Raw genomic sequence first — 13,968 nt, 5'->3', positions numbered from 1 at the left:
AGCAACCATGTTTCAAGTGTGTAATTGTAGCAACAGATGTGTGCATAATACAGTGCACTATAAGATGAAAGTGGAATCTTAAGTGTATTTTAAGAGAATTTAACAAAATACATTGTCTAGTTTGATTTGTTTTTGCAGATGAAATCCCTTCTAATGTAAGCAGTTGCTGAAATGTATTCCCTCCTATGAAAAAAATCAGTTTTGATCTGGTGAGCTTTTTCTAGACTTGCGTGTATAGTTCACCATATACCATGGATATGCATTTCTCTAAAGAGTAGCAGGAGTTTACTCCATCACTTCAATGGTGAAGTGCATAATCCTTTTCACAAATAAAAACATAGCTACCTAATGAGGCCTGGTGCAGTTGGGTACATATTCTTGATCATTTGAAAAGTGTAAAGATTTCAAGATGTTGAGCAAAATGCATTAGTACATTTTCCAAAAGGGATGGAATGTTTTATTTAAATTTGATCAACATTTCATAGATGTGTTACCCACAGTGTGTCATTGTCCATTCATATTAGGGTTTCCTATGTCCGGGGGGAATATAAACTCCCATTATTTTGTGATCTGATCAAACCGAGCGCACACAGGACTCACCAGGAAGGACTGGCACTCCAGCAGCGGCTCGACTCTGTGCTCTGACAGGATCACAGTGCAGTTGGAGAAGGCATACTTCAGCGTCTTCCTCAAAACTTGTAGGGTTCTGTGGGTGGGGGGGTGTAGGAGGAGAAGTGTAAAAAATCATGAACTTTTCCGACCACAGCAAAACAAATGCATAACTCTTATAACAAAACATTGGAGTTGTATCTAAATGCGTTAATACAAGCTTTCTGCCTTGATGCCATGTGATGCGTTTGCACACAATCTTCTGCCAATTTAACCTCCAGTGTTAGAAGTCCTGCAACACTGGGCCTTTCTAGGGCAGCAAGCACACCGTGACAGAAGAGATGCTAAGAGTCATTAGCAAGCTTAATGAAGACTGGTTCGGGCTGTGGCACAGACGAAGGCTTCATTTGCAGCGACCACATTAAATGTGGCCACAGTGTGGGATGAGTGACTCTAGACATATATGTAATTAGACCTCACTCACATGGGGTCCAGGTGAGCACTGGGCTCATCCAAGAGCAGGATTTTGGCCTTGGACAGGATGGAGCGTGCCAGGCACATCAGCTGCTTATGGCCGTTGCTGAGGACGCAGCCTCCATCCACGAGCTGGAAATCAAGTTTATCTGGAAACTGCTCGATTATGGACTTCAAGCCAACCTGTCACAAAAAGCCATAACATACATTTGTCAGATGAAATCAACCAATATTTATAGGGAAAAAAATATTTTTACCACAATATACACAGCAACAACTATGTAGATTCAATTACTGACATTTAATATACAATCTGATTCTGAATATAACAGTATTGCACCTATTGCAGTGTTATGAATTTTAAATGGCTAGTGTGCATTCAGATTCTATATAGAAACAGCCCTGCCTGAGGCCAGGGATCTCTCGGCTTGTGAAGCGATACAGTACATTAACTCTGGCAGCAAGAGCTACAGCCTTGACCATTTTTATTGCAATTGTGACCACACAGGTATATTATAAATCCTGTCTAAATCCCATGACTTTGAACGGAAATTGTGCAATTTGTCCTTTCAAGACTCGTTTTGTTTCTCAGGTTCCGGAGACGTGTAGAGGTGTCCTTAAGTATCAGACCACCAGGAGCACAGCACTGGGAAGATGACTTGAAGAGTAGGATGGAACAGAATGGAAATGCTAATACACCAGGGATTTGCCTTTGCACTGAGTCCAATAAATCCACAAATATATAGTGGAGACTGTAGTGTGTTCTGAATTAGTCAAAGTCCAATGGAGAGTTTATTACAAGCATATAAGGATTCTGAAGAATTTGTTATGACTTCCTGACAATCATAGAGTAACAAAAGGAGACTAGCTGATAACCTTTTTAATAGGGTAATTGGGTAAGACTCTGTTAATATTTAACGATTGTGGAGCTATTTGAAAAAATAAAAATAAATCTGAATGTCATATCTGGCCTTTACAATAAATTTAGTAATATATTTTGCCCAACTGTTTCCTTCCAAATGGCAGGATTTACACAAGAAAAATAATACTGCTGTAAGTTTTAGAAGTGCAGCAGATATTGACACCTTAAAAAATAGATTTAAATTAAACTGTTCCAGGAATGAACATTGCATTTGTCAGTGAGCTGGCAAAAAACAAATCCAAAATACAATGCATCAGATATTTTGATTCACTTCAACTGTTAACCTGTGTGCCATACAAATTCTCTCAGAGTATTGATGAGACTGTGTGGGAATGGACAGAAGACACACATTCACAAATTCGCATGAGACAATTGTGGGGAGTAATGAATCGCTCACCTCTTCCATCACCCTCCACAGATCCCCGTCACTCCATTTCCCATATGGGTCCAGATTCATACGAAAAGTCCCAGAGAACAGGAATATTTTCTAGTTTAAAAGGAGAAAATGCATTTGATTGCATTTTTAAAATCGTATAAAAGGGGGGTTAAGCTACGGAGATCCCATTTGCCTTGCTGAACCTCATGGAAATAATTTGAAATAACTGCGTGAAACAATGCTTCAAGAGGCATGGTAGTTAGAGGTGCCAATGAACATCTCTGAAAGGGTTCGACTAATTTAAAAGTTCCATAATGAAGGAGTAGCATGCAGACTAGTTCTAACAAAATGATTGTTGTGTTTTCACTCAGTTTCTTTCAGCCTACCTGAGGAATGACACCAAATGCTTTTCTCCACTTTTGCAAAGGAACGGCATTCCAGGAAGTGCCATCGATGGTGATATTGCCCTCGGTAGAAGCCAGCCGGAGCAGCGCAGAGAGCAACGTGCTTTTTCCCGAGCCTGTTCTTCCCAGCACTCCCACCTTAAAAAGAAACCACAGCTCAGCAATAACAGAAAAAGTGTATTCCTTTCCTACATCAGCCCCCTGAACAGGCAGACAAAATATAATACCTACTTGGTGACATGGTATTGCGTAGTCAAGGGCTACTGTGTGTTAGTGCCACAGTCTTGTAACTTAGTATTTTGTAACAAACATAATCCCCATAAACACTGTACATATATGGCTTTGTGTAATATCAGGGAAATACTGAGGTGTGAACTGCGGAACTTTTAAGCTTTAAATTTACAAACAACATCCTGCATTATGCATTACAAACAGACTCACACTGTTGGAACCAATTTGGATTGGTTCAGCTCCAGACCACTATAGAGCGATCCTCTGAAATATTTTGTTTTTCTTACTGCTGCGTTCGATTACAAAGCCAAAAGCACAAGTGATAATCTTTAACAGTCCCTTTGTGTGCAATGTGTTTAACCACTGTGAACGAGAAGTTTTACAAAAAGGATCTTCGTATTATTTGAAATGATACAAAATAAAGTTGTCACTGTAAGCCACTATTGGTGTATACTTTGCCTAAGATGGTGGTGCACTCTAGTTGTGAGGTAACCAAGTCAGAAAGAACAGTCTAATTTGGATTTTTGGCACAATTACTTGTGACACTATACAGTAGCTTGTAAAATAAAAAGCTATACAAAATCACAACCTTGGTTGGCCCAGTCTAGTAGTAAGCAAGACTATCATTAGAATGGTGTAGAGAAAGACAAATCCACTTTAGTGCGAAAGGAAAACAAGAGAAAACGGAATGTATATGGATGTGTGGTTTTAAAAAAGTCTATATGAATAGTGACAAACTGTACAGTAGAATCAGAGAATATATTTATATACTTGTATAATACAATGCTAATACTAGGGTGATATAAACTTCTCATCATTGCTTTCAATATATGGAAGATTAAAGCATACAGATCTGAAAATGCTGCTTAAACCCTTTGTTGTAATTAAAATGCATTGTGTGTAGTTTGGTGCCTGAAATACATTTATATATTTACACACTTACATACATACTTTGAAACAAACATCTCACAGAGATCACTCCAATATGACTAGAATGCTTTTTGGGGGATGGTATTTCAAGGCCTTTCAGAAGGCAGTCGTGTGTGCGTGGGTTTACATTTCTGGCACAACTGGAAGCCAAGGGTACGGAATGAAAGAACACTGTGTGAGATGTTCACACTCCAGCTCCTCTTTTGAATTATGGTAAATAAACACTTTATTGTGCTTTTATGAGTCTCAGGATTTTATTTTTAAATCCGTACCTTTCCAGAATCCTAAGCAAGCATGTCTAATTAAAAAGAATATCAAATCAGCATATCTGAAACGATGCAACATTTAGGCTTTTTCTTTTATAACCCGCCAGTGTTGGGCATAGTCATGTCTTCTTAACCAACGTATAATTATGTGATTTTACCTAACAGCTTGTGCAGATTATTCTTTTCATTTGTTGACTTGTTAGCATGTAACTAACAACACCAAGCCAGGTGAAAGGCTGAAGCACATCTACAGTGACCCCATATACAGAACTAAACTTTTCTCCAGGGGAATCATATTTTCACAGTAGTGGCATAGGCAAAACATGCAGAATAGGAAGAAGAAACAAAATGGTTCACGTTTTAAATACATTCACAGACACTTTGAAGATTTCCTTCCTTGTTCATTAAAATAAGACCTTCTAAATCTGCCTCTACCAGTTCAAGTCAGAGAGGTCACCTCACCTCACCTGAGGACCTGCTGTACCTTTGAATGGATGGATGGTGCTGAGAAATTAATGCAAATGATGCTAAAGAAGTGAAAATCCATCCAAAATATTTCGCAATATATGAAAATGGACAAGTTCCAAAGAAGGATCAGCCCAAATAAAAAGTGAGATCAGTCAAAAGGTAGTTCAGCAAGTCATTACTGTAACACTGTGATATGTCAGGCCTGGATAAACTACACAGAACTGACATGTTTTTTTGTTTTTGTTTTTTTGTATATCCCCAAGTTGCTTGTTGTTTGGAAGTATGAATGAGACATTAAAAGGTCCCACTATGGCAACCCAACACTGGAGCTCTCAGTATGTCAACACAGACATGTAAATACTGTCCGGAAGATGAACAGCCACTCTTTATTTTAGCTTACATGTCCAGTAAACATAGACACAGCCACAACACAGACCTCAAACATTTCCTGTAGTGCTTACCGCTTTGGTTAATGAATTATTATTGCTTTCAAAAATAATTCCACAGCAGTAAATAAACATGAAAATCAGCTTCTCTGTACAACTTTCAGGACAGCCTTTAACTGCAAATCCTAAAAACCCACTCCTGGTTCACAAATTTATTCAATAAACAATCCAAATGTGAAAGATTATTACCACATTGCATTAAAGGCAGGGTATTTCTCCCATCTGGAAAGCAACTGTATTGCTCATGCCCATGTTGCAGCTTAGACCTGACCAATGAGAATCTGCTCTCTGACACATTGCAGCAGGATGTAGTAGAAAACAAAGCAACAATAGTAAAGTGCTTTTAATTATAAAATGTGCCGTTCTACATTGGAATGCACAATTTTCTTGCAACATAACTGAAAACAAGTTTGATTGTAATTTGTTAACTACTAAATCAGTTGTATTGTGCAGTTAATAAATGCTCATCCAAAAAGCTTAACTTCAAAAATTGGACAAAGCAATAAAGTTGAGAGGGGGGGGTATGCACTCGTTCCACTCATTTTCTTGTTATTGTTATTTTAAGAATTTGGTTCTGCGGGGTTGCACTGTAGACTGCTAAAGACCATAATAAACACCTAATGCAATACCCTTATACAAGGAACAAGACAGAAAAATAGGCAATGATTTCTGATGACCACACTGGGTTGTGATAGCTGGAGACAGAATAGAGGAGAAGAACCGGAAATGAAAGAAAGAAATCTGGATTTTGGATTACAGGAAAAGAAAAGGGTGAACGTGGAGAATAAGCACGTTTTATACAAGGCCCTGGTCATGGATGTGGATATACGGTCAATGATCAGGATCATGCTGGCCAACAATCATCCCTGACCTGATGCCGTTATGCTGGCAGTGACACCAGACAGCCTGTTGTTGTGAATTGTTTAGCATAAAGGTCCTTGTAAACTGTGTGTATCCATAAACACAGTCATACAAGCAATGTCATACAACAAGCGAATGACATAGAAATGTGAATTGTGAGAAATTTGACTTTTTTTCCCCCTACAGGTTCTTTTAAGTCTTTATTCTGAACACGGGCTAATTTGTCTAGTCTGTTCATTCAGTGAACTGGTTTGAAGAATATGCGACTCAAGTTAAATGTTACGGTTAACTGGCAATATAAAACAGTGGTTGACTTAATAAGGAGTCTCTGTGCTGTAATTCTCGGGTCACTGTGACTCTCTTCCCATGTTTGACTGGAAAAGGCAACCTTTTAATTTAATCATTGGTCAAAAACCATGAATTGAATAACTGATCCATAAACAGCCTCAGCACCTGAATGCACAGTAAAGAAACTGTAGGGCATGATATGATCCCTCAGTCTAAACTATTCACTATTTATTTTGAAGTGTCTATTTGCATGCATTTTTTATATTAAGTGCAAATTGGGTAGTCTCACCTGAACATAGTCGACTTATGAGTCTGCCTATTACTTGCATTAAAACAAAGATGGCTATCAATCAATTTTGATTTAGTATAGCACCATTCACAGGGTATCCACAGAACACTTTAAAGATTGAATAAAACCTAACCTCAGTAAGGTTTCATAGATAATTAGCTGGAAATGGAAGGCTGTGTATTGTTTTGTTGATTCAAGAAACATCTATTTATGATTTCAAATTAACAAAGTGAAATCATAACCCATTTAGAATGTTTTTCTTCTTGTGACTTTTCTTTCCCCCCTAAAGACCTTCAAGTTAGCTTATAATTCAAATACTGAATCTATAGCAACACGTACCCACATAAAATACACTGAAACTAAACAAGGACAAAAACCATGCATGCCAGGAATGGCTGTGGCATACAGGGAGATAATGCCACAACAGGGGGGGTTAGAAATAAAGAGGACTTGGGCTGTTATAAAAGAGTGAGAATCGGTCTGCTTTGTATATTTATATGTCATGCTAAGCTTCACTTAAACCAGTTGACCTTTTCCTTCTAAGTCAAGTCAAGAGGACTCTTTCCTTTAAAACGTCTGGGAAATGCTGGATAAGAATTAAGAAGTAAGAATATATCTATATTTTGAAAGTGAAGACAGACAACACCATGACACATTTTAAATGTTATGCAGGAGTCAAGAGAGATATTTTTCCACTTCTTTTCACCTTTCTGAGAATCATGCTGTGAGTTAATTGGGTTTTGTTTTAGGCACCTGACTACATGGGCACAATATGAGCAGAAAAGGCACCAATGCAGACAAAAAAGGCAACATGGATAAAAACTTGTCTTTTACGGGTTTACCCTCTCCCAGGTCCCCAGTTACAGCAGCTTGCTGATCAGCTTCTTACCCTTTCACCGCCGTTCACTGAGAAGGAGAGGTTCTGAAGGACGGCTCTGCCTCCTTCCGTGTATTTGACTGTGAGGTTGTGGACGTTCATTTGTCCTCTGGACGGCCAGCCGTCTCCATCCTCTGCATGCACGTTCTCAATCACCAGGCCAGTGTCTTTTTTCTGCTGGCCAGTTGGCTTAGGCTCCTCTGAAGGCAAGTCGATGAATCTGAACACTCTGTCGACTGAGCGCATCTGGAACACAATGCTTTGTTATTTTATTTTAAGAACAAAAGGAATGCAGAGGAGCAAATGAGCGTGTCTGTGTGCAGCTTGTTTCTCATGTTTTTTGTGTGTGTGTATATATCTGCCTTCTCGGAAATCACACACTAAAAGGTGCATGTTGCCAGTGCATCGTACATGTAAACTTGCATATATATGAGCAGGTTTTTACGTTCATCTTGGATCAAAAGAACAGAATGTCCACTTGGTTGATAAGTTGAACTTAAAAATCACACAGCCTTCAAATTACTGTGTGAATTTAGTTAAAAAAAAAAACAGCATTATAAACGTTCTCTTGTAGTTACAAATTATTTTCACCTACTTTTTTAAATTAAAATTATTTTACAAAAAAAAATATATATTATCATTATACAGTATATACACATATATAAAAGTATTATTCAGAACTTATTTTTTATTTAGACAAAATACCTTAAATATGGGTGTATTTCCAACCAGGACTATAGAAGCAAAAAACACTAAATAAAGAACATGTTAATTCCATGCGTACCAAAAAGCATACCAAATCAGTTTTTTTTTTGCCAAGATCTGCATAAGGCTGTTAATATATGTGTTGGCTGAAGCTTTGCTTAATGAAGAGCCCGTGCCTTTGTTTGTGCATGTGATGGATTTACAACCACACGGCCCGATCATTCCTACAGGTCAGAGCATGAAATGTGCAGGAATGTTGGCGTGACAGGGAAGCAGTAAATGAAGAAGCCATGCGCGCCAGCAGGGGTGAGCTTCAGCACTGTGTAGCAGACAGACAGGAAATATGGACCACTCCGAGTCTAATTACAGGGCTCACAGTTTATCGCCAGTGCATCTATGATTGGAGCTGTGGAGAAGATTCATATCAGCTTTAAAAAAACAATGAGGATAAAGGTCTGAGGGAAACCCCTGGGATAAAACAATAAACCCAGTTTCAGGATTAATCTGTAGGAATCTGTTCTGGAAGCTCGGCCAACACAAGTAGACTTCTTTAAGATATCAGCATCCAAAATGTGTCAACCCACTTAGACATAATCCAAGAGATATAGTCTAGTTTTGAATACTATAATTAAAAAAGGACACAAGTGTACATATTGCATTTTGTAGGTAGATTACAAGACTTACCAGACTATCTACAGTTATACTGGTGATAACTGCCCACTGAAAGGTTCCCACAATTAGCATGGCCAGAGTAATAATTATTCCAACTTCTCCGGGTTTATCACCTGTTTGAAAAAATGGAGATGCCATATATTTCCACATCTTAATATGCCATTTTTAGATATTACAATAAATGGCCTGGGACACTTAACAGTTTAAAGGCTTGCAAATAGTGATCAAACTATATAATGTTTTTTTTACGTAGAGCAATCTCAATTATATCAATCAACATAACCGTAGCCTTACGGTTTGTTCCAACGGCGATGAAGGCAACAGCAGCAAAGAAAAAAACAAAAATCATGTCGATCCTGAACAAGAACCATCGCAATGTGGACATGTAGAGGAACCAGTTGGCTGTGTGAATGTTCAAGGCCTTGTGAAAAAGGGATTCGAAATAAGTCTGTCGTCCAAAAGCCCTTATTGTCCACAGCCCTTTAAGGGATATGATGAGGTGGGAAAACACTGGGCTTCGCGCTGGGAGAAAGAGAAATATAACATTGTTATGACATGAATAAATAAGTAGAGCAACTTAAAAAAGACATGCAAGAGACATCACAGTGTTTACAGCAACTACGTATTCTGGCTTAAAGATCTAAAAGAGACTTAACTAAAGAGACCAAACCAAAACATTGACCTGCCCAGGAATCGCCAACTACCAACCTTTTATTTTATTTTTAAGTCGTTGAAAGCGTCATGTGACAAGAAATTGAACTGGGTACAAGTCTGCAATTGGTGGGCAGGTCAGAGTCTCGGTCTTGGTATGCAACACAAGAACACAACTGTCCAGACTTAATGGTGAAAGGAAAATTGAAAGAGTCACATCAGCAGACGAAGAAGAAGAGCGATTGAAAGTCTGGTCTGATATATTCTTTGGTGGGGAAACATATCTGATTCAGATGTGACAAGATGAAAGATGCAGTCATATCTAGTTCCTAGATGATTAATTATTCAGGCCACATGAATATAAAAATAAAATCCAATGGGAGATAATTGAGACTCATACTAGTTAGAGGGGTAATTTCAAATTTCTAGAAGCTTGACTGGTTGAATCTATGTCATGTTTTAAAATGACAATGGACAATGTAATTATTCCGCTTATATTTTTCTTTAAACTCCAAATGTCACATGTCTCTGGATCTAGTTAAAGCGAATGTTATTATTTATTATTTTGTTTCCCTGCAAATATAATACAAATCATATAATAGTGCATCATTTAAAAAAATATCAAATCTGAATCATGGTTGTGTACAGAATAAATCTGTAATCAGTACATGGCAAACTTTCCTGAATTTCAAATGGGGAAACTGAAAATAAATCTGACAAGAATTATCTCAAATGTAGTATACTGTTTAAATATGTGAATATAGAGGTGTATATATATATATATATATATATATATATATATATATATATACACTCACCTAAAGGATTATTAGGAACACCATACTAATACTGTGTTTGACCCCCTTTCGCCTTCAGAACTGCCTTAATTCTACGTGGCATTGATTCAACAAGGTGCTGAAAGCATTCTTTAGAAATGTTGGCCCATATTGATAGGATAGCATCTTGCAGTTGATGGAGATTTGTGGGATGCACATCCAGGGCACGAAGCTCCCGTTCCACCACATCCCAAAGATGCTCTATTGGGTTGAGATCTTGTGACTGTGGGGGCCAGTTTAGTACAGTGAACTCATTGTCATGTTCAAGAAACCAATTTGAAATGATTCGACCTTTGTGACATGGTGCATTATCCTGCTGGAAGTAGCCATCAGAGGATGGGTACATGGTGGTCATAAAGGGATGGACATGGTCAGAAACAATGCTCAGGTAGGCCGTGGCATTTAAACGATGCCCAATTGGCACTAAGGGGCCTAAAGTGTGCCAAGAAAACATCCCCCACACCATTACACCACCACCACCAGCCTGCACAGTGGTAACAAGGCATGATGGATCCATGTTCTCATTCTGTTTACGCCAAATTCTGACTCTACCATCTGAATGTCTCAACAGAAATCGAGACTCATCAGACCAGGCAACATTTTTCCAGTCTTCAACTGTCCAATTTTGGTGAGCTTGTGCAAACTGTAGCCTCTTTTTCCTATTTGTAGTGGAGATGAGTGGTACCCGGTGGGGTCTTCTGCTGTTGTAGCCCATCCGCCTCAAGGTTGTACGTGTTGTGGCTTCACAAATGCTTTGCTGCATACCTCGGTTGTAACGAGTGCTTATTTCAGTCAAAGTTGCTCTTCTATCAGCTTGAATCAGTCGGCCCATTCTCCTCTGACCTCTAGCATCAACAAGGCATTTTCGCCCACAGGACTGCCGCATACTGGATGTTTTTCCCTTTTCACACCATTCTTTGTAAACCCTAGAAATGGTTGTGCGTGAAAATCCCAGTAACTGAGCAGATTGTGAAATACTCAGACCGGCCCGTCTGGCACCAACAACCATGCCACGCTCAAAATTGCTTAAATCACCTTTCTTTCCCATTCAGACATTCAGTTTGGAGTTCAGGAGATTGTCTTGACCAGGACCACACCCCTAAATGCATTGAAGCAACTGCCATGTGATTGGTTGGTTAGATAATTGCATTAATGAGAAATTGAACAGGTGTTCCTAATAATCCTTTAGGTGAGTGTATATATATAGTGGATCTCTCTCTCTTACCTTCAGCTTCAAGCTGTTTCAGCTGCTGTCCAGTACGGAGAAAATATTTCCTCAGCAAAACAAAAATGACAGCAAGAGGGAGAGCAGCTAAGAAGATATAGGGTCGTATCACAGAGACCACAAATATGGCTCCCAAAAGAATCAGTGTGAGCTAGTAAAAAAGAAAGATTAATGAGACCATATTTGAGAAGTTCTTCTTTAAGGCAGAATGCTATACAACTAAAATGTTATATTTAAAAAAATGTATATGATTGACTTGATCTGGGAGAGTGGTATGTCTTTTACCTATACAATGTAACACAGAAAGATGCATTAAACAGTGATTTTCTGCTGTTTTTAAATCATTCTGTTTCAGAATGAATTAAAAACAGTAGAAAATCCCTGTTTAATGCATTCCACTTATTAGAAAGTTGTCACCAATAGTTGAGCACCAGTTGTTTTTTCATAGTAAAAGTTCACTGCATTTCCTCTTTCCTATATAGCCAAACATCCACCGATTACTAACCTGCACAAAATCAAAGAGAATGAGAGGCAGTATGTCATCTATTGTCGCCAGGTCTTTGGTGAACCTGTTCATAATTCGGCCTGGAATTTAAAAAAGACAACAATAATAAGCTGGATCCTTCAGTCTATTTATAAAAGTCCTTTGGAATTTGAATTAATTAAATACAAGATACATTTCATCACTGGCTAACACACTTAGAATGGTCACTTAAAAAAATCATTGCCATCTCAATTTATTCAAGTGTTCACATTTTTTATTGCCGAATCCATTTTAAATACGTTATCAATGTCAAAACATGTCAGTGCTTACAGAGTGGATTTCCATGTTCCTTTAACTGCTGCAATTCTTGAGGACCACGTACTGAAACCAAAGACACTGCAGTCTTTCCCTGCTGTATTGACTGTACGATACCATCAGCGCGCTCAACCAAGGGTTTCCAAAACTTGCATGTATAAATGTTCAACAGAATAAATTCTCAGTTTGATACATATGACAATGAATTAAACGAACTGCACATTGTATAGACAATATGTAAAGTAATCTATTTTTCTCACATGACAGGTGGACTGAAGAAAAACCAAAACAACAAATGCAATTCAAAGTCTTCCTTGTTGGCCAGGATCCTTACGAGGTTTCGGTTATACCTGTTTTCATGGTATTGAGGATGGACATTGGCGCTCGCAGCACTGAGCTCAGCATCTGCTCATGGAGTTTTTTGGAGACGGTGAGCAGTGTGTGAACCAGGGGAAGCCCTCTGAAGAAGCCCAGGGCCAGCACGCTCTCTGAAGTGGCCACGTAAATATATATGATGTAATAAGCGCTGGTGGGGGTGATAATGACTGCGTACTGAACTCCTGATGACGATGAATTTGCAGTGTCATTGTCAGTGCCATTGTTCCAGATCTTCCTAACAAAATGGAAAATAAAATAATAAGTTTACCAAATAGGGTTGTTACTTCTCAAAACTGCTACTAATACATAGTCAGCTACAAAAGCATTATTATCAAAAAGTGGCGTCTCATTCAGTTTGGTGTAAGTTTAATTTAAAGGTCAAAGTTTTATATTTGGTCTAGGCCTAATTCTGTTACTTCATAACGTTTATAGTACGTTTTCAGTTTCATCATTTTAGGTTGATACCAATGTCAAAGGAGAGGTTGTTCCCTGCAGATATAAACACAATGTTTGGCATTAGAGGACTGGTGTGATAATAAGATTAAAACACTTTTAACACATAACAAAGGTCCTCATTCACCAAACTGTAGCTCAAACGTTTCATAGGCATACGAAACAGAATAACAGGGAGGCATTTTAAGCAGAAAAGGAATAGTCCTTGTAATATATAAGCAGTATCACACTGGAAAAATATGAAATAAGCATTTCACCTACTCAGTAATTAACAATATTCCAATTAATGACCCGCTCACCTAAAACAAAAAAACAAAAAAGAAGGAAAAATGTTTAATACCTAAATAACATACAAGTCAATCTGACAAATAATGGATAGAGAGAAGAATTGCATGTGATTTATGTTCATTGCTACAATTGAACCGCAACCATTGTAGTGGTTACCACAGCTGAGAATAAAATAGATGGCAGGATGTACCTCAATCACAAAGACAACCATGATAAAGATGAGCACGTAAATAAGGTTTCGATTCGTTGTCACATATCTGAAGTATGTGCTCCATGAGGTAGTTTCAAAGAAATTTTCACGTTCATCAGCAAAGCATTCCTAAAACAAACACAGAAACATACAAAAGAAAAACATAAACAAACAAATCATTCAATGAGCAGATTTCTTACACTCTATTATACAGCTGTGGTCAAAATAACAATATATTGTGGTACATTTAGTTGGATAAATATTGTTAATTAAACTATACTTATTTATCAATGATACCTTTGCAGACCACTGATTCAGCCCAAATCATGA

The 13,968-nt window shown here is 38.1% G+C and overlaps 1 protein-coding gene across 1 annotated transcript in view; it reads right to left on the bottom strand.

Moving 5' to 3' along the window:
• The window catches only part of cftr (CF transmembrane conductance regulator), a 29,784-nt gene that overhangs the window by 2,568 nt on the left and 13,248 nt on the right, over window positions 1–13,968 (bottom strand). The window contains exons 15-26 of the mRNA XM_066705143.1: window positions 13,639–13,767; window positions 13,422–13,459; window positions 12,680–12,942; window positions 12,036–12,115; window positions 11,531–11,681; window positions 9,113–9,340; window positions 8,831–8,931; window positions 7,454–7,687; window positions 2,768–2,923; window positions 2,403–2,492; window positions 1,094–1,266; window positions 601–706 (exon numbers count right to left, since the gene is read on the bottom strand). Coding sequence (XP_066561240.1) covers window positions 601–706; window positions 1,094–1,266; window positions 2,403–2,492; window positions 2,768–2,923; window positions 7,454–7,687; window positions 8,831–8,931; window positions 9,113–9,340; window positions 11,531–11,681; window positions 12,036–12,115; window positions 12,680–12,942; window positions 13,422–13,459; window positions 13,639–13,767 — 1,749 coding nt within the window. The remainder of the gene's footprint in view (window positions 1–600; window positions 707–1,093; window positions 1,267–2,402; window positions 2,493–2,767; window positions 2,924–7,453; window positions 7,688–8,830; window positions 8,932–9,112; window positions 9,341–11,530; window positions 11,682–12,035; window positions 12,116–12,679; window positions 12,943–13,421; window positions 13,460–13,638; window positions 13,768–13,968) is intronic.

This window comes from Amia ocellicauda, chromosome 5 (genome assembly GCF_036373705.1).
Source record: "Amia ocellicauda isolate fAmiCal2 chromosome 5, fAmiCal2.hap1, whole genome shotgun sequence".
NCBI lineage: Eukaryota > Metazoa > Chordata > Actinopteri > Amiiformes > Amiidae > Amia > Amia ocellicauda.
Note: the sequence above shows the minus strand (reverse complement) of the source record. Positions and strands in the feature narration are given on the sequence as shown.